Source organism: Galleria mellonella, unplaced genomic scaffold (genome assembly GCF_026898425.1).
Source record: "Galleria mellonella isolate WM207_F2 unplaced genomic scaffold, CSIRO_AGI_GalMel_v1 utg65, whole genome shotgun sequence".
Taxonomy (NCBI): Eukaryota; Metazoa; Arthropoda; class Insecta; order Lepidoptera; family Pyralidae; genus Galleria; species Galleria mellonella.
The window spans coordinates 8,138,702-8,160,557 of NW_026442138.1; the positions used below are offsets into that span (position 1 = coordinate 8,138,702).

Consider the following 21,856-nt stretch of genomic DNA (forward strand, 5'->3'; position numbering starts at 1 on the left):
AATTATCTATGATTTCCGGCATTTCATTTAGTCATTATCTATTAAAAATATTGCATATTTCATAAATTTATTTCTACTACTACCATACCATACGTAGACTTAGTATAACATATTACGAACCATAGTCTTTGTTCTAAGAATCTCTATGTATGCTATGTAATTTGTGTTCTTAAACCATGGATTTCAGCCAATTCGTATTGTCAAATCATTTCAACAGATGGCGTATACTAACAAAAATTGTCTAAAAATGTCCTTATATCAATAAAACATGAAAACAAGATAAAATCTATCTTCCATCATAAAAAAGTATGAAAAAACGAACAGGCTATAATTTTTTAAGAATGTTTCATCATGGTTCGTATAAATTCGTGATAAGTATCAGTTGACCAATCATTCATATGAATGAATAATGATTCAATCATTCCATTGAATGAGTCAACTCATCGCCGTAGTGATGGGCCAAGTCAGGTTAATACGACTACCAATGGATACCCAAGTACTAATTTACACAATTCGGATACATGATACACAAAGACAGATATCTCGAATATTCCATACTCGAATATAAGTTGCATGATAATTTTGTATAAGTTTTATGTTTCTGTTTTGTTAATTGTTTCTTTAATCATTAAAGGAAAAATAATAAATATTTATAGTAAATTTACAAAAAATTAAGAAATGTCGGACTTTGTCTTCATTAAAAATAAAATTCAAATTACATTCATTTGTGTAGGTAATCTATGGTAATCTACGTACAATAACGTGTCTCTGTGATCTGTGGCAAGTACCTTCCATAACTACGTATCATCTATATAATATACATTGCCTAGTTTATAAAATCAGTGGTTTTGTGACTGAATGTGCTTATACTTTTAAAAAATATGGCTAGTGTTTGTAGCGAAAATAATGATGTTTCTGCTATATTTTTCGATTTAGACAATACTTTAATACAAACAAGAAAATGTGATACGAGGACTTGCAACAAGGTAGGTTAATTTATAAATTATTACGAATGACATTGCCACGGTCATGGATGAAAGATCGAAATTCGAAACGTAGTGCGCGCGCTGTCAGCGAGCGCTTTTACGTCGTTGAAGTTTGCGTCTTTGCCTGTTCTGTTTTGCTTGTTGCACTCCGCGTGTTGAATGTTCCAGTGTGGGGTTATAAATAGTACTTTCAAAGTTGGAGAACGCGAGCTCATCGTCCACATTTAGATATTTTGGAAGAGAACTCGCGCTAATTATAAACGTGATGTAGATCGGCTGCCGCCGTTGTGGGATTCATCTAAGGCTGCTTGCGTTCAGTGGAGCGGCAACTACTGCGCTTTGTGATCGCTGATTGTTAGTGTATTGTGATAATGGGTGATATATCGGAGCCAATAAAGAAATGCATACTCATTCTCAAGTCGGCGAAGAGCGACACGGAAAAGTTTGCCGCACTGTTTATGGTGACAAAACTAGTGAAAAGCAAGGATTGTAACTCTCAAGCTAAAAAAGCTTTATTTGAAGCCATTGGATTTAAATTTTTAAAGAAACTCCTAACAAGCAATAATGTACAAGATGATTGTCCGCCATCTGTGTACAAGTCGGTGGCACTCTCCATCCTCACATGTTTCTGCAATGATCAAGAGTTGTCTGCACATCCAGAAATGCTTGCCAATATACCAGTATTCCTTGATATTGTTCAAACTTCAGACAATGATGACTATGATGATAATTTAATAATTATCAGTGAAGCATACACTTGCCTACAATGCATAGCAGAACATGAAGCTGGTCAGAAAGCACTGATTGAAGTAGGTGCAATCAAAAAAATGTCAGAGATTTATTCACACCAAAGTTTTCAAACAGATGAGGCTCTTAATATTCTTGTAAAATTAGTGAGCCGATATGGTCCAGCAGCATGGGGAAGTGACCCTACACCATTTCATTCATTGGTCAACAAAATAGCATTAGACTTTGCTACAGATCAGTCAGAGAGGAAATTTGAATTAGCTACTATTCTAAGTGCACTTCTATATAGCTGTAATAAAACAACGGTTGTGCCAGGGTCTTCAGAGGAAACATGGCCACAAAGTATCTACAAAGCTCTTCATGATATTCTTACTAGTAAAATAGGGAAAAACCAAAGAGATCCAGCACTTAAATTAGCTGCTAACATTGTTGATCTTCTTGGAATTGAGTGGACCCTGAATGATGAAGAAAACCCAAAGAAATTTTTCCTTTTGCTTCTTCAATTAAGCGCCATTGAGGTTAGAATGCAGCTAGAAGACAGAAGTTTTAAACAAGCCTTTGCTAATGCAGATTTAATTACTTCTTGTTTTATAGTATTAGAATTATCTGTCAACTATATGGCTACTGACCAGTTAGATCTAGAACAGAAAGAGAAACAGTCAGTGTACACCAGCCTTAAAGGTGCTTTCAATGCTGTTGTTTCAATCTTAACTAAAATATGTAATGACAAGAATAGAGATAAATTACCTGATAATGAGAAAGTATTTGTTTGTGCCATGGTCAGAGTTCTAGTTTCATGGATTGCTCAAGAAACAACTGCTATGAGGGAGCAAATATATGCATTGCTCCCATTCATATTCTCACTTGCTAATGATTCCTTCCATGCCTATCGAGCCAGAAAATTAGCAGAAAAAAATAAATCTGATGGAGAGGGCATGGATATAGATACAAGCCTCATGGGCCAAGTAGATTTACTCCGCCTGATGTTACCTGCTCTATGTCATTTGGTTGTTGAAGATAAAGCTAGAGACATAGTATTGAACTTGAAAGAAGAAGACATTCTATATGAATCAATGAATTTCCATTGGTCAATTGTACATTACAAAAAGCCCCCAATACCAAAGTCAGAAAGGGGTAAAGTTAAAACACAACCTGAACCAGAGCTGGATCCCAAATTATTGGAGGATATGAAGGACTCCAGAGCTGCTATGGTCAGCCTTTGTAACATATTTATGAATCTAACAGTATTAGCTCCAAAGGTAGTTGAAAACAGTATATTATTTAATACTTTATTGAAATTTATATTTAATAATTTACCGGAACTGAAAAACATCCCAGAGAACCTTGTACTTCATGGACATTTAGCTGTTTTAGGCTTATTATTACTGAAACAACAAGCAAGTAAAGTAAAGAAAAATGATTTCTCAATATGCAGATATATCCAATCGATCATAAGATTCCTGTGGGATGCATACAATGTGGATGAATCAAATGACCCTACTGCATTAGTTGTTTCAATGACATATAAAGAACACTGGAATGAAATAGCAGATCTGTGGTTCTTAGGTATGCAAACAATGAGTGGTGTTTTAACCATTGTGCCATGGATATCAGAGTTTGCTATAGAGAGTGGCTGGGCAGAAGGCATTGCTGAAATGTTAGCTAAAGTTAAAGTTGGTACACTTCCACCCAATGTAAAATCTGCTTTTGAGGACTTTCTATGTAGATTAGTGGACTCTAATGAGGCAGTCATACCAGTATTGAAAAAGGGTGGAGCGCTTAAGATGTGCAGAAGTCATAGAATGATGGATTTGGGCAAGAAATTATTTGGAGATTAAACTTAATTATGCATACCTGCTTAAACACTTCATTTTACATTTTTATAATAAAACAAATAATACCTACTTATTATCAATATGGTATAATAACATCTCAAAACATGAATTAGATAATTGTAAATAAAAGTATGTATGTACCTCAGTACTCTTAACAATGCCAAGTGCAACCTAGTCAAAAAAATCAACTAGGGTATAAGGTAAGTTTTATTTGCCAGTATCTAATTCCTGAAAGAAAACTGGATATATCATATTGATAATGTGTACTAAACATAGGTGAAAAATAACTAAAATATGTACTTATTGGTTTGATAATTTGTTTTTCATTGTGTATTAACCTACATTTTCTACATGTAAATAAAATAATTAAATATTGACCTACATTGTGTTTAAAACATTTGAAATATATATTTATCTTGACACAATGATTTTCTCATTAATTCCTTGAACAGTAAAAAACTGCCAAATACCTAGTATAGCAGGACTATTTGTAAGGATACATTAGTTACTATAGAACTTTGTCACATTATTATAAATTTATTTCTCATGATTTAATGTAATAGGTACTAAATTGTATTACCAATAATAAAAGTGTTGTGTCGGAACAACATACCAGGATTGCATTACCCTGATGCACTAAGACAAGTTGAAAGTTCAATTTTGTTTCGACACTGTTGGGTTATGACACCTAACTACATAGTCTGGGAAACTATGACAAGTTATCTAGGCATCCCTTGTAATGTAGAATGATTAGTTAGATATTCTTTACTATTTAAATTTACAATTTTTACATTGTAAAACAATTCAACACTTGTTTACCACATTAGTAAAGTCGACAAAAATTTAAATAACAGCACCTAGACTAACCCCGCCTGCACTATCGGTATACGCTGGTGGGGCATCAATGAGGGATGATCGGTAAGGATAAAAAGGCAGATTAACTTACTCAGTCACATGGACGAAACGGACATCGCGGATATAAATTAGTATAAAATATTTACACAGACTTTAAAACTGTCTCTTTTTTTACACATTTTTTATTTCTCTCCCTTCAGTCTTACACTTTTGACAGAGTGGTCGTGGTTTTTATAATGATAGTAAATCATCGATGAGGCCCTTCTTCTCGATTAAGGTCCTCACAGTGCGTCTCCATCTTCTTCTGTTCACAACCAAGCAAGAACATTCCACAATAGACTGCTGTATGGCCGTTTTGATGAGGTCTCGTTTTTAAACATTAATAATAAATTGAGTGATGTTTAGGTAATACGCAAACTGTCTACAGTATTCTATATCTACATTATAGGTATACTACATGAAGTATCAGTTTTCAGGCAGAGCTTGCCAAAGACCCAGGTGAGTGCACGCCAGCGGCATACAGAGAGAACGTTGACCCTATTCTATTCCCGGACTAACAGACACTTCCTTACACATAATGTCAATCGAGAAAGTTATTTGTTACCTCAGGAATTTGGACCCATTTCAAAACACAATTACCAATGAAACAACATTTTTCGTAATCTAAGAATTAAGAAGAAAGTACTTAAATTACGAATAGTGACATAGATAAAATGAATGAATGAATCTAAAAATCAATGTAGTACTAATAACTTGCAAAAGGGAAACTTCTAATGATTAGGTTATCTTAAAGTTAAGAAGGAGGTGCTATAAGTCTGGTTAGATCTCTTTAAAATTCATTTTAATAAGGTCAATAAAAATCTGATATTAATATTTATTCTAGGAACTTATTTAACAATAACAGAAAGCAAATGAAGCAAAATTCACTATCACTGTAATTGAGGAATAGGACCATACTTCATTCATGGCCGTCACAAAAATATTATTAAATTAGTATACATACTTTTACTAAACTTTAATTAATTGAAATATGATTCATTAGTTAATATATGAACTATTAATTAACTCTTGGCTACTTGATAATATAATGGAAATATACAAATATTTTACTGATAATGTATTAATATATAACTTTGTTATATCTTGTGAATGCGTCTTTAATTATTTTATATAATATTATGACGTTATCTGTATATAGGTACTAACCTTTACTGTAGGTATCTATGTAATATATTTTAATACAGAGGCAAGCCGGTCATTCCAACAGTCTGTGTGTTATGTCTGTCTTCTTAGGCCTAACATGAAGATTGATTAATCATTCACTAATAGTCGTTTTGGGGGGGCATACCCACCCCAGGAATTAGAAGATATAATTCCTGGGGTTGAGGGCCAGGGTTACAACCCCTTTTCAAGAAAATAATCTTAAATACGCTTGGATAACCCAACAAACAATACAAAAAACAATTGAAACAATCTTATTTTTCCATACAACCTCAATTGGATTAATTAATATTAAATTGTCAAATCGAGTCATAATAAATATGTATATACATGATGGATAAGTTTTCACACGAAATATTTTTAAAAATATTAGGTAAGAACTAGGAGTAGTGACATCGGTAAAATAGCCGTATAAATATAATTATTAGATTTTCGAAAAGTTACAATATCCTCAAATTTTTTAATATTTTACACATAACTCAAGTTTGACAGGCATGAATACAAATTCATGCATATATTAATAAATATTATAGGAAATATTATTGTTCACAGTTTATTGAAATGTTGGAACAAGAATATGGACTACCCAAAGAAATGGCAGTTGAGAGCGCAGCTAGTTTTTTGCGAGCATTCCGAGCGCGCCCGGACGACGATAGTTTTGCTTTTGAAGAATGGCCGGCACATTTATGGCGTAACTCCTTACCGAAAAACTACAGGCATCTTGCTAGTAAGTATAGTTACCTACCTATTCTAAATAATAATCACATCACTTTGATGGAAATACTGTTTAATAAAAAATTACTACTAATGAGGCTTGCTCCTAAAATTGAATTAGTTGTAGCTTAGCAAGTTTAATTTTTATATACCTAACTTATGAGGTATAATGTATGTAATATAGTTTAATATGTACTTGAGATACCTACTTCAACGATTTGACTAGAAATTGAAGCGTGAAGATTAACAATCTAATGAATAATCACCCCCATTTAATTGAAAATTACAATTAATAAACATGAACAGCACCATGGACATCACACAAAACACTGTCATTTATATACCCATGTACCTATCTATCTACGTCGTATGATGATGATATCAACTGTTAACTGTCCATTGCTGAAAATGGGCCTCCCCCAAAATGAGAATATTGCCAGTAGTTGCCACGCTTGGCAGGCGGATTGGCATCCGCAGTTAGACGCTACTGCCCATCCCTCGACTATAAAATTCCCAACACCCACGGGAAAGAGAGAGGTGGCCTTATTCTATGCCGGGACAATACGGCGCCGTTTGTATACCTGAGAACTAAATTATTCTGCCTCTGTTCCGTACCATAAATCTGCACCGCCTACAAATACGCAAATCATTTTATAATCTTTATTTGTTTATATGCTTAGAATATTTATTTACATCTATCGTAATCACTGTAGGTAAATGCGAGTGTGAAAGAAATACAGTTAATTTTGGCAGCTTGCCAAAACTAATTAATAGATAATAGTGTTCTATAATGAGAATAATGAAAACATTCATATGTCGATATGTGTAACTAACGCACTAAGTTTATAAAATCTAACATATTTCCTACATATTTATGTGTTTGTCTCGGTTTGCCTAATAAAAATAAATACGAAGCCTAGACGAATAATAAACGACGTCAGGCGCGCAAAATATAACTATAATACCTGTTTATGTCACTAAATAATATGCTTTTGTAAAGCGTCTCAAAAATCTACTGCAAAAGTTATATGATACTCGTACATTCTTTTTGCAATCTATTAAAAAAATACGTTTCTCAAAGGCTAACAGAGAACGAAATTAATAAGGGTACCGTCCTTGTCACACAATCCTAAATAAAATAGTATCGTTTGCCACTTGTTTACCATTGCCTCGTCATTACAATGAGCCCAGTGGGTGTATAACAAATACAGCTGCGCAGAAAAGTTGTAAAATCTAAGTAGGTACCGAATAACATGTTGTGACAGGGTTTTAATGGGGAATGACGCCACCATCGCCAAGATGATTTAAAATGCTCGACTTTTGCCATTACACGGTATAATTTTAGACTCACTATAAATAAAGTCGTAGCCTCAGAGCGATGTCACTTTACACATTTATTACTATTCGTTGAACATAAAAATTTAACACATATACCTAAAAAATTATATGAATACAACACGTTTTCCATAATATACATCATCAGGGACTTGCTTTGAAATTTACATACATGACATATCTATCACGCCTGTCTCCCATTAGGATAGACAGCAGCAATGGAACGCTAAATACCTGAATACAAACAGATCTCTTTCTTGTCAAAATTTATATTTAAAAAATGGGGTTAGAATTCTTTTTCTAATTTCCTTTAAAAAAATTCATGTACTTAAAGTATTTGTCTTAAAAAAAAACTAACGAGTATCTAGCCCGATCTTCTCGACTTATAATTTTTTTCTAAACAAGGTCGCATAAGCATTTGCAATACCCGTAGTGCTACGTTAGATATGTATGAATAAAATATTGATTTATCTGATTCTGTCTACTTCAGATTGAAACCTATACAATATTTCTGTGTGTAGAAATGTAACTTCAGAATATTTTAAAATTGAAACCATATTTTTTTGTATCTTATTTATTCCCCATCCTCGATAAGCCCACCTTCCTCCTATCCTGAAGTAGCTAGTTATTACAGGAGCTTTAATATGTACTTATTGTTCTCCACGTGCATGTTATAAAGACTCGTCAATTAAAGAAAATATGATTGTTTCAGAAACCCTATCGACTGAATGGTTAAAGTATAGATATCAGAACTTAACTTTATCAAATGACGTCATACATCTCTTGGAGTCATTACGGTACGTAGATAACAATTCAGTGTTCAAAGTTATTTTATGTTATGCAGAAATATTTAAAACTGACGCAACGTTACGCAATAAACGCCTACGTTTAACAAACAATATTTCTTCATGATATTAATAGTTATATGTTAAAAATATGTGGAAAAACATGGCAAAGTAATTACTTTGTTCTTTTTCAAAATGTGCTAAATTTAAAATTATTTATTGTTTGATAATTCTATTTACAGTTGTTACCGCCATAACAAAGTAATTACTCTGTTATGTAGCAGTATAAAATTGTTCTGTTTCAATAAAGGTTTAGCCCAAAATATTTAATAATTTACGATATCTTACTTTGTTAAATATACTTAATCATATTATATTAAAAGATACAACTGTAATATAAAACATATATTTGGTAAGCGTTGCCCAAATGGAATTTATTTAAATACGATCATTTTTATCTGCTACATTTGCATGGTGTTATGTGGTACCTACACAGAATTTTCTATCATTTACATTATCTCATGATCCTGAAAGAATATACGTACATTCGCCACCATAATCATTGCTGTGCTTATTGTTTTTGTCAATCGTTATTCATTCTTTTCTTTCTTGTATTGTATCAAGAATCATGCATGCCACATAATACTATGGGAACATCAGTTAGACACCGATTTTCGAGTGTATCATGATAAAGTCAGATCCAAAATGTTGTCAAGGCATTTTTTTATTCTTTTCTATAATCAGTGTTTTTCAAAGTGTGGGTCGCGACCATAATAAAAATATCAAATTCTGTATGTTGTGTTTTTGTGTTGCTAATGATCACGTCTAAACATCAATTTGAAAATCGCTGTTGCGTGGATCCGTAGATAAAGATAGCTTATAACGTAATGAACAAACGTCATACTACTGGAGACGTCATAAACATTCATTAGAATGGAATTGGCTGTACCGAAAACGAAGCATGGCCGAAAGAGATTTTTTGAACCATATTAGGATCTCTGTTTTCAATGGGTTTGAAAAACACTGCTTCACTAAATTCTACATGAAGACCTTTATGTTATTCTTTGATGCCTTTGCAACCGAATTGGGCTGGCTTTAGACGCATGTTGCTAATAAATTACTTGTTTTTCAACAGTTCAGTTGTTGCGCAACGAGTGACTAAACTCGGGGCGCCGCGTGCGCAACACTTAGGTTTGAATTGTATTTGTAAAATTTGTGAGGGAGTACATCACGGCGAAGGTAATATCATTACCTCAAAAATTTCATATGGACCATGAATATAAATCAATATTAAAATATTAACTAAATATATGATGACATTCTCTCAAACAGTCATAACTTATTAACTGTTTGCATCTAAAAATTGATACTGGTCATATGATTAGAATCATTTTGTTAAATTCCACTACCGTTAGTATATGTGTGACTGACAACACTCGAAGATTGAAATATTACTTGACTACTCGGAGCCTAGTGTTAACCGTTCGGCACCCAAACTGCAAAACGAACGAACGGTTAACACTAGGCTCGTTTAAAGAGAAACACGTATCGCAAAACGTACCTGAACAAACGTACAGCGTAGCTGTTGGAGATTGATTGTTAATATGGAAGGTTGTAAAACTTCTGGTAGTAATAATGGTGGTCAATCTTTGAACGGTTATACACGTACTAATAGTAGCGGAATTAAACAAAATAATTTTAATCAAACAACCAGTGATATGGACTTTCGCAAGATAACACCTAGTCCAGTAAAATATTTAAAAACTGATATATCTTCATGGTCCCAGCTAAATCATGTATAATTTATGTCTTATAAATTGTATATGGAATTATGTAATAAATACAAAATTTGCAACAAAATGCTCTTGCACGATGTACTTACAAATTTTAAAAAGTATCCCTGCCGTTATTTGTCATGAAAGACAGCCGCAACCATATCGTGGTGTAATAATTTCTATTTCACAATACTGAAAAATATTTAAGAAACGGAGAAAAGTCATTCGGATTTGAATTCGATTATTCGATTCGATATTATTTTTAACATTACTTAAGCTTTGTAACCGGCGCATATTATGACTAAAAACCTTTTCCATATAATGTGCAAGACCATTTTGCCTCGAATTATATCGTGTGCTGAGTTTCAGCATAGTATGGAACAGGAAATAACAAAAAGCTGGTCGATGAATGTGGTACAGGGAGGATTATCTTCTTGGTCTGATCACGAACGGGCCATCGCGTGCCCAGTGGTACAAGATTGACCGACTCGGCCTGCGCAAGTATTTTGACTGTGTCCTGGTATCCGGTGACCTGCCTTGGGAGAAGCCCGATCAACATATCTTTCTTGAAGCTTGCAAGTTACTGAATGTCGAGCCACGTACATGCATCATGGTTGGTGATAGGCTGGATACAGATATAAAGGTACATAATTTTAATTATACGACTGCCCAAAAAATTTATATAATGTTATAAGAATTCATGTACGTATGTGAATGAATTTTTTTGTTCCTCTATCTTCTAAATACCTGAACAAATTTTGATGTATATCCTTTGTAGTAGTTCGTTTATTGGCAGGACAATCGCTTTTTTAATTTGCGAAACAAAATGTACTAATTCTCTTTAATAATCGATGTAATAATTGAAGATAATGTTAACAGCCTCATGCATCATACCTGCTCATAATTACTGCTTATAAAGGCTAATCTGTTTAAATTTACTAAAAAAAGAAATCGACTTTACAAGTCCATTTAAAAAAATTATAAAAATATGCTAGAACAGTAATCAAGAGAGCAAAATCATGAATGCAGGTATTATTTCTCAGGCTACAAAATCAGGCCAGCTTTTGAAAAAAATGGATCCTTTGTATTGGTTCAATAGTAAAGACAGACAACCTGTCCAATCTACCTGTTATTGGTGTATAAACTAGCCTGGCTGCAAAAAAAGCATTCACAAAAACTGTACAATATTTCTATTGAAAAAAGTTACCTGTACATCTTTTATTTCTTTTCAGGGTGGTAAAAAAGCAGAGCTGGGCGGTACAATATGGGTACCCTTACAAAAAGAGGAGCAATCTTCGATCTTACCGGATTTTACAATTGACAAAGTAACAGAACTGCCAGAAGTCTTATCTAACTCTCCTAAATTGAAACGTTGTGCACGCACATCAACTGTTTGTTGATGTTTATTCATCGAAATGCTGTCTATTGATTAACTTGACTGGGAGATATGTACAAAAATGTTTCAAAAGACGCAAAATTTCTGTCGCTTTTACACGCATTCCATATGGATTGTTTACAAACAATTGATTTACAAGCTATTAAAAACTAAACGATCTCATAACGTAGTGACACCATTTATAGACAATGTAAACCGCTGATTCATAATTTAGGACTTATATAATTAATTGGACCTCAGAACTGCTGAAATCTAGATATAATCTAATAAATATGGAAACAAAAAAAATCGTTTAAAAAATCAGCTTTTAGACAATTTAAAATATTTAATCTTGGTTTGTAGGTTTTTTTTTTAATTTAAATCAATATCTTCTGTTTATTATAACAGTTTCTCAATCTTGACTGCTGATATAAATGACGGCATGACTTGCTTGCTTATCCCAGCCTCGTTGCCAAACCCATTTTGTGTTAAAGTATGAGATTGAATTAAATCATTTATTGTTATATTAAAGTCCAGCCCAATGTCAGATTTTTTCAGTTGCCCGTATTACTGGTAATTTACTGACAATGTTTACTAGAATGCAATCATTAATGGTTCTAGTTTCTATAACCTTTTTCAACATTTGCACTAATCGGAATTGTCACATTTTTGTCTATACTCATATAATCGATCATTTTACAAGTGCTGTCCCAAATTTTAGATCTTCTAATTTTTTTTTAAAAATAAATCATTCTTGTTTAAGTAGCTTTTTTCACTTTCAACAAATTTCTATTATTATGGTAATATTGCCAATTGTGAAATACACTTTTTCTGTGTCTATTACTGGTGTCACTAGAGTATAGTTATTTTTATAACTTCTATATAATTCTTAAATTAAATAATCATTAAATTCCCGTTTTCCAGTTATACAGTCAGTCATTAACAGTCAGTAATTATAATCTTTAATCATTATCGAAATTTGAATATTAACAAGGTTCAAATTATTTTTTAAATTTAATATTTTATGGACTATTATCATCTTTGACATGTTCTGATTTTGTCCTCGCTCCCATTTATATATAAAGGAAATTAAGGTTAGACCAACTGTTTATACAGTATTGAAAAGTACAAGGTGTTATTAATGTTTAAGTTACCATTAGTGTAATTCCATGCTACGGTGTCCTTGTAGAAATTAGCTTCATTATGCTTAAAACATTGGCCAAATATTTACTTTTGATATAAATTTTCTATACATATAACTTTTATTTATTGTACTATGTATAAACAAGTAACTACCTATTCACATTATTTTTAATAGTTTTTGAGTTTTTATATAATGTAGTTATAAATAGACAGTGGAGATTAGATTATCCGGACTTCAGTTATAAGGATTACCAACAGCAAATAATGTTTAAACAAAACAAATTAATAAGTTATGTGGTTTTGAGTGTGTGATTCACTTTGAATCACCATCGCCTAGTATTAATAATAGAAAATCCTGTCTGGATTTCCGATTATCCAAATGACTTTAGACAATAATAATAATTTGTCCAATTAATCCAACCTCCACTGTAGTTATATTTTCCTATATAATTAACATTTGTTATATAAGTATATAAATTTCTCAACAGCACTAGCTTCAGTACACACTATTGATAGCTTGAAGCATATATTTTTATATGCCATTTGTAAACTTGACAATTTACCTCAGACGGTAAAAAAGCCAATTATTTTTAAAGAAAAAGAAATATTTTTTTACTACTTATAATAATTACTGGGAAATTTCATCCAGAAATGTTTAAAAATTAAGAACATAGATAATGTTTAAAAATGTTCTGCCTTTGAGAGCTAGCAACTTTCTTTAGTTTTCGAAACAAAACTACTTATATGAATATGTTCTATTTCCTATTGCAACTTTCACAAAAAAAAATTGTGGCACATTTTTAAACACTATATACAAGGTGTTAACAAAGATTCTATAACAATCCAAAATTGATAATACTGAAAAAAATTGTCCAAGTGGCAGAATAAGTGTCTGTACAATTTGTATAAAAAATATTTGTTTTCAATCTTCCTTGAAGAAGGATATTTTTTATAAAAATTTTAATAGTAATCTAACGGCCACCTGGTGGAAAATGGTAAACTTCGCCCATAAACATGAACGGCGACATGGACAACGCGCTACATTGTGACTCGTCATATCAGACCTTTACATTCTTGAAGAATATGTTATGTTAATCACTATTTATAAATTGTTCTTATCTTTATGCTAATAACCTTTATAAGAAGATTATAAATATTAAGGTATTTAAGTATTTCATTGTGCTACGACGACGATAGGTAGATTATTTTTGTATCAACGTGTAGCACAGTAGTAATTACCTCGCTATAAAAGGAAAATGGCAATTCGATCTGCAACGAAACAAAATCCAATTGCTGCTTCCTATATAATTCCTATAGTATATAAATGAGTCTAATCATTTAATTTTTCATAGTTCCTGATATGTTTCAATGCCTTGCGATAAGTAACCCTTTTACTAATTGGGCACGTAATAATATAATGTTTTCCTAAAACTAAAAGATCTGATTCTTGGTCTGAAGCACACTTCGAAATGAACAAATATTATACTACCTTTAAAGATCGTCGTTAATTTAAAGCATCAACGCCAGACCAACACTTCTCAAACCGCTGAAACTGTACGGCACGCGGTATACTCGTATTTTAAGCTATGTATGCAGCGGCCAAATATAATAAAAGCCGTAACTGCGGAGGCTAATAGCGGTACCTATTCTGTGCTATAATAATATTAATTATTTTATTGGTTATATTCTATTAAGGTTGTATACTCTCAAGACTGTCACATGTGATACTGATTAGTGGTTGTTTCAAGTTTTATTTTTATTACATAGAAATAGTCAAATTTATCACGACTTTGTAAGATAGGTGCTCTTTGAATAAAAAATGTCTTATTTGTTGCTAATATTGTAGTAAAAAATAGCAACCAAATACGATTGAATAATGCGACAACATTGTTTTATTTTTAGATGTTTATAAGGATTCGTAGACAAAGGGAATATAGGTGTTGTTTATAAAAGTAGCCAACATAATACTAGGTTCAATGTTGCGTTACCTTAGTCTCAGTATACGCAAATTGAAAACGTACTTATATATTACATCAAATCATTATTCATATAAATGCATAGAATATCTTACGTAAGGGCTAATCATGCGCGGTAATCTACATTAGTTTAGTTTTGCAATTCATTCACACCTAATGCAGTACCGTATAGGCAGCTCAATATATGTGCAAATTACAACATGTATTGTTGAAAATATTTCCCGTAATATCCAAAAAAGATAAATATACGAATACTTACGAGTCATAGTAAAAACTGAATACTGTTATTCTTTTATAGATGTATGTGCACAATACCGATAACATTAAAATTTGTTGTCATAAAGTCCACATAATTTTTATCCTTAAAATTTAAAATATGAATTAAGTACCATACTTTAAGAATAAATCAATATTTTCAGAAAGTGTATTTTTATTTTAACCCCAGCAACACCATCTTTACAAATAGTTTCTGACTCCTATCTTACTTGTGCATTAATAGATTAGCAGGATTCAGAATTTTAAAATTTTCTTTCTAAAAACAAATCGAACAGAACAATCTATATGATCCCATTATTTCGATTATACTTTAATTTTGTACAGATATTCAAAAACTTAGCGGACACACAATAATTAAGAAATTCCACTCATGTACACAATATAAGGTCGAAAAGAATTTGTCAGAAGAATAGACAAAATCAATTGTGATTTTATATCAAGTCAATGTAGTTAGAATGTACTGTACTTGTATACGAGTATAAAATAAACGCTACAAACATTTATCTTTTTAAATGCAGTATTATAGAATCATCAGAAATATTTTGTACAAGAATTGGTACAAAAAAATATATAATTTATTCCAAAGTTGAAAACTGAATGTAAATTGTAGCAAATATGCGAATTTTTGCAACTTCCAATTCCATATAATTTCGGAACTATTACATACAGACTACACATTACATGCATATTAGTCTAACTCTTACGTGTAATATGCAATGTAGTTTCTTATCTTGTATGATTCCATTACCAGTGTGTCAGTAGATGACTGTTATATTACGTCTATGAATCATGCATAAATTTTTACTACTACTGTTACTATATTTTTACTAGAGACACAAGACTGATGTATGCACCCAAAGGGATTATTAGAATTTTTCTATGGCAATCTAATGTTCCAACATTCCGTAATAATACGCACATTTATTTAATTCTTAAACTATATATTTTAAACTAATATCTACAATGATAACATAAACAATCTAAGCAGTTCTTAACATTTTTGCTTCTCGTTTTTCTTGAAGCATTTTCTTCTGTTCTTCCACAATTCTCCTTCTTTCATCTAGAAATTCACCATATTCCTAAAATAACAGTTAAATAATTTAGTTAAAGACAATATTAAAATTTCATTAAAAACAAATAAGCAAACATTCCTAGAATAAGACTGGAACTAATATTTAGTATTTAAAGCCAATATGCTGTTTTAATGTTATAATTTTTATACTAAATGTCATATAAGTAAATCTGTTGTACTTTGATACTGCTGTATTTTAATCAAAGAGGATCTAATTTATATCCATTGTTATTACTAAATATATTAATAATATTAAATAAAAAATCTAAGAAAACGAATTCTTAAAGAAAATTTCATCCTGTTTTTGAAATGTCTAAATATTGAAAATTTTCAAATGTATAACAAGCTCTGGTATTCCACTTACAATGATAATAACATTATTTGTTTATATAACTATGTATATACAAATGAAAGTAATTATGGAAAATATGTCTGATACAAAAGAAAAAATGTTAAGCCTAAAAGGAATAGATAAAAGTATTTCTTTCTTTTCTCAATGTTCTCTACCCAAAGGTTGTCTGGGAGAGATTGCTTAGCGATAAGGCCGCCTTTTGTATCATTTCTTATTACAGTTAAATGTGTTTACTATTTTATAAATGGTGCAATAAAATGTACATAAATAAATAAATAAAAGAGGTTAATGATAAATATATTTGTCTTAATTGATCAGTTTAGTTTAAATAATTATTGAAGAATAAGAAGTTTAAAAATATAGAAAACTAATATAACATTGGGTATTCAATTCTATATTGCCTTTTATTTATCTTAAAACCACTTATGATCAAAGTACAAGATATGCTATATCAAGACACATTGACACTACTATGCCTTGGTTAAAATACCATTTTCCACTAAAATAAAAAAACTTTTAATATGTAGTGATACTTTTGTATATTTTATAATATGACCTCTGTTTACTACTTTCAAAAATACTGATATTTTCATCAGTATCATATTTTTAATGTTTTAATAAAAAATTTATCAAGGTACAGCAGCTTCCTCTAAACATTGTAAAACCTTAATTTGATGAAATCAAAGGTACTTCTTTTTAACAAAACATGGTAAAACAGACTGTTTTAACCAAAAATAACTATTCTACTTCACTTTTGATGACTCAACACTTCTTAGTTTGTGAAAATCTGTTTTAATTATAATTAGAAAATTGTTAATATAATTTTAGTACATGTCTACCTTGGCATCTAATTCCCTAACAACTTCTATACCACAAGTTCTAGCAGTAGCCACCAACATTGTGCAGATTTCCTTTAATGGTCTCCATTCTAGTGTTGGGTCCTGGGATTTAATTTTAGCTATTTCATAAATATGTTTCAGTGTTACTTTTCCACATGTTTCTTTAACTGAAAATAAAATCATAATAATTCTATCACTGAAACAGCTGTAGTGTCAAATTTTATTGAGCATATAAACATTATATTAATCCTTATATTTTATTCTATTTATTCTACATTTGAATACATAGTAAACTGAACATATATAACAATAAAAAAAAAACAATCTATCCAATTATCATAATAACCCAGCATGTAGTTACATGTTTCTAATGATTTCACAATTTAAATTGGAATATTTAAATTTTATCACACCATTATTATGTGATTAAATATAATTTTCAGCAAAATCTTATACATATCTATAACTATGAAAATAGTAGCTAAATAAGTATGTTGGCATCTTAAGAAAAAAATTATCTAGCAATATAATAGCAAACATTAGCTGGCTCTTATTGCCAGGATCAAATCACTCAAAAGCCCTAATTAAGGGATTTTCGAAAAATTAAGAAATTACTATTATTTTTGAGTAAAAATAATATGTGTGTATTAACAAGGGTTCTCACTGAACACTGCAAACTAAACAAGCACATGGTCCAACTAGGCTTATGCCCAAAAAGTGTTTGCAAATTTTGTCACAATGAGGAAGAAATGCCGCAACACTTTGTGACTGTAGCCCATTCATACATAAACAATATATTTCCTTTGGAAAATACATTTTATATCCTAAGGGGATAAAAAATACCACTACAAAAACAAAACATCTTAAAATTTCCATCACTGATAGAAATTACCAGGGAACTTTAAAAAAGATCATAGGAAGTTAGTGGTTTTTCTGCCTGGAAAAAGCCCATTTTTCAATAATAATAGTGCTAATTACATATAAGGAGGTATGCTCTACCTCTTTTGAAAATCTTAATGGCATACTCACCAGGCTCCATAGCACCACGGTTCACTCCTGCAGCTTGCATTAAAAAATATGATGCTGGTGGTTGATGAATAATAAGTTGATAAGAACGATCAGAATTCAATTTTACTCGTGTCGGCAAAGGTATCCCTTGCTTTATGTTAGCTGTGCGTTCATTAAAATCTTTACAAAATGCAGCTATGTTAATATTACGCTGTAAATAAAATAATCATATATTTTACCAAATTCTATTTTTAGTATCATATTAACATAATAGTATGCATAAATATATATAAATATTAATTAATTACAAGTTATTATTAAAATTATTTTAAAGTTTATTTCCTCTACCATTAGGTAGTAAAATAATTCTAACCAAGTTCAAAACAAATAACCAATCATGAATTACAACAAAAAATAATGCAATGGGCGAGTACTACTATTGTCACTTACTTGGCCAAGCATAGGACCCAACGGTGGACCAGCAGCTGCCATACCTGCTGGAATATTAGTTCTCAGTTTTGAAGAGTGATCAATTTTATCGGCTACTTTCTTCATTGATTTTAATCTTGATACTGATTTAGACATTGTATAGTAGAAACTATATACAAAAGGCTATAAATGTATCCAAAATTTGGTAACTTTATTGAAGCTTTATATTATTTCATAAGTTATATTTACATAATTAAAATAAATGAATGAAAAATAATGGCAATAGGCGCAACTTTAAAAAGGGAAAAAGTAACCTCAATCAAAATTAATCAAAAAAAATATGAATTGTCAAATTGTCATTAGAATTTAACTATTAGTATGATACCTAATCTATGGCAAGGTACCGATTTCTCGGATAAATTACTCTAATAAACATTTCGTAATTAAAATAAAAAATCAAAATATTGCTTGACTATCTTCTTACTATTATCATTATTATTTTTTTAAATTTCACTGAAATTCTCATCTCCCCTCTTAAGGAGAGGAGATGGCAACTAACCCCCGGCAGAAGCACAGTCGGCCGGGGTTCAGGGCCCCAGGGAGAGAAACCGGCGTACAATGCGGGCAGAATCTAAGAGCACCGCTTTCTGCATCTTTCCCGGAAGTGAACCGCCTCCGAATCCCAACCGTCTGAGATGTTGTTCGAGACTGGTTGGGATAAGACCGTTCACCGACATAACGATTGGGATGATTTCGGTAGATGTCACCCCCCACATTTCGGTCACCTCGTGAGCCAGGTCGAGATATTTTCTCTTCTTCTCGGTTTCGGCTTTCACGAGGTTCTCGTCATGCGGTATGGTGACATCCACCAAAAACACCCTCGAGAGTGCCCGATTCATCACCACGATATCAGGTTTGTTCGCAAGAACGGTCCTGTCCGTGATGATGGATCGGTCCCAGTAGAGCCTGACGCTGTCGCTTTCGAGGACCGGCTGTGGCTCGTACTTATAGTACGGCAACCTCTCATTCGCGAGGCCGTACTTCAGAGCTAGCTCTTGATGGAGTATTTTGGCTACCTGGTTGTGCCTGTGCAAGTACTCTGTGTTGGCAAGAGCTGAACAACCCGAAAGCACATGTCTGAGTGACTCTCCAGGATGGCGACATGCTCGACAGATGTCCTCAGTGCCATCCTTCAGAATGTGCTTTCGGTAATTGTTCGTCTTAACCACCTGATCCTGTATTGCACAGACAAAACCCTCGGTCTCTCCGAAGAGATCACCGAACTGTAGCCAGTGCACGGAGGTCTTCGTGTTTACGTACGGCCCGTGAAGGGCTTTGAAGAACCTTCCGTGCAACTCCTTCTCTTTCCATACGGCCTCCCGCTGAGAGGTACTCAAGACTTCGGGTTTTCGCCAGTCCTCTTTAGCCAGAGAAAGAGGGGTGAATCCTTTGTCACATTCTATGACCTCTTTATGCAAACCCTCGTCTCTTTTCTCCAGAAAATATGTCCTGAGGCTGTCAATCTCGCGGTTGTGCATGGTCTTAACGCTTAACAAGCCTCGACCACCAGCTTTCCGCGGGATATACAGCCTCATGACTGACGATTTCGGGTGATGCATTCTATGGAGGGTCATAGTTGTGCGGACTTTCCGATCCAGGGCTTCGAGTTCGGTTTGAGACCATCTGAGCACGCCAAAAGTGTAAAGGAGTACGGGTATGACCCAGCCGTTATAAGCTCGGATTTTATTGGCGCCCGACAAAGAACTTTTCAGTACTCTTGTAAGGCGCGCAAAAAATTCCTCGCGGACTGACTGTTTCATATCCGTCTCCTTCACACCGATGTTTTGTGACATGCCCAGATACCGGTATGTTTCAGCCTCGGAGAGGGTTTTAATATTAGAGGGATCTGTGGCGATCCCTTCAGTTTGAGTGACCCGTCCCCTCTGCACATGAAGGACCGCGCACTTGTCTATTCCGAGCGCCATCCTAATAGAGCTGCTATAATCGTTTACGATATTTAGCAGCTCCGTCAGGCGTTCGACGCTCGGAGCTAGCAGTTTCAAGTCATCCATGTACAGAAGGTGAGACACTCGTGTACCTCCTCTCCGATACTGAAATCCAGTCCCCGAATTCTCCAGTAAAGTACTGAGTGGATTCAGGGACAGGCAAAACCAAAGTGGACTCAAACAATCGCCCTGGAATATTCCTCTCTTTATCTCTATCCGGTCAGCGGTATCCGTCAATCGCTCGCCCTGGATAGTCAGGATCGTCGTCCACTGCCTCATGCATGCCTCCAAGAACACTCGAACTGTACCGTCGATCTTGTACAGCTCGAGTATCCTCCGGAGCCATGAATGGGGCACGGAATCGAACGCCTTTTTATAATCTATCCAGGCGGCGGAGAAATTCCGACGGTTCCGCTTGACCACGTGCCCAGCGACAGCATCAATGAGGAGCAGCTCCTTCGATCCGCGGCTACCGCCCCTGCATCCGTTCTGAGCGCTAGATAGGATCTTATTCTCGTACACATGACGAGAGATCTTAGCGCTCAGAACGGATGTTAACGTCTTATATATTGTCGTAAGACAAGTGATGGGGCGATATTTAGATGGATCCGCGGTATCGTCCGTCTTAGGAGCTAAATGAGTGATCCCGGTTGTAAGGAAGTTCGGGAGCGCCCTGTTTTCGAGGGCACTCTGGAATTGCACGGCTAAGGTCGCATGGCTGGCCGAGAACGCCTTTAACCAGTAGTGCTGCAATCCGTCGATCCCCGGACTTTTCCAGTTCGGAGCCCGACGGATCGCGGCAACCACGTCTTCCTCCGTAATGGCAATGGCGTTCATCGGCGTTATTCGAGCACATGCTTCCTCAACATCGTGCATCCATGCGCCCTCCTCATGTTCCACAGGTTCAGACCACAGCTGTCTCCAGAAGGCGACGAAATTGGCTGTTTCGGGTCTTTGTCCTGTGGGCTGTAGTTTTGGGCGCTCCAAGTTCCTATAAAACTTCCGTTGATCACTCATAAAGAGGCGATTCTGTTGATACCTCTCAACCCTCTCAGAGTACCGTCGGAGTCGCTTCCCCCATGCAGCGATCTTCTGCTTCAGTTCATCTATGCGCTCCGTAAGTTTGT

The 21,856-nt window shown here is 33.6% G+C and overlaps 3 protein-coding genes across 4 annotated transcripts; 2 read left to right on the forward strand and 1 right to left on the reverse strand.

Annotated features, from left to right (window-relative positions):
* Positions 1–774: 774 nt before the first annotated feature.
* Positions 775–15,169, forward strand: LOC113519728 (N-acylneuraminate-9-phosphatase). 2 transcript variants are annotated; one of them, XM_026904908.3, is made up of 5 exons: positions 775–986; positions 6,197–6,371; positions 8,406–8,490; positions 10,674–10,896; positions 11,486–15,169. In XM_026904908.3, exons 1-5 carry the CDS (start codon positions 882–884, stop codon positions 11,651–11,653), a joined length of 756 nt encoding a protein of 251 aa, XP_026760709.1. In that variant the 5' UTR covers positions 775–881; the 3' UTR covers positions 11,654–15,169. The 2 variants fall into 2 exon arrangements, with proteins under 2 accessions (XP_026760709.1, XP_031769713.1); XM_031913853.2 differs by lacking the exon at positions 775–986 and adding an exon at positions 5,577–6,017.
* LOC113519727 (neurochondrin homolog) lies at positions 1,038–3,993 on the forward strand. Its single transcript, XM_026904907.3, has one exon. It carries the CDS (start codon positions 1,358–1,360, stop codon positions 3,569–3,571), a length of 2,214 nt encoding a protein of 737 aa, XP_026760708.2. The 5' UTR covers positions 1,038–1,357; the 3' UTR covers positions 3,572–3,993.
* Positions 15,170–15,943: 774 nt separating the features above from the next.
* Positions 15,944–19,042, reverse strand: LOC113519732 (39S ribosomal protein L11, mitochondrial). The gene is made up of 4 exons (XM_026904914.3): positions 18,745–19,042; positions 18,316–18,505; positions 17,287–17,453; positions 15,944–16,102 (listed from the first exon to the last, which is right to left on the reverse strand). The coding sequence occupies exons 1-4, from the start codon at positions 18,877–18,879 to the stop codon at positions 16,004–16,006; spliced, it is 591 nt and encodes a 196-aa protein (XP_026760715.2). The 5' UTR covers positions 18,880–19,042; the 3' UTR covers positions 15,944–16,003.
* Between the last annotated feature and the right edge of the window lie 2,814 nt (positions 19,043–21,856).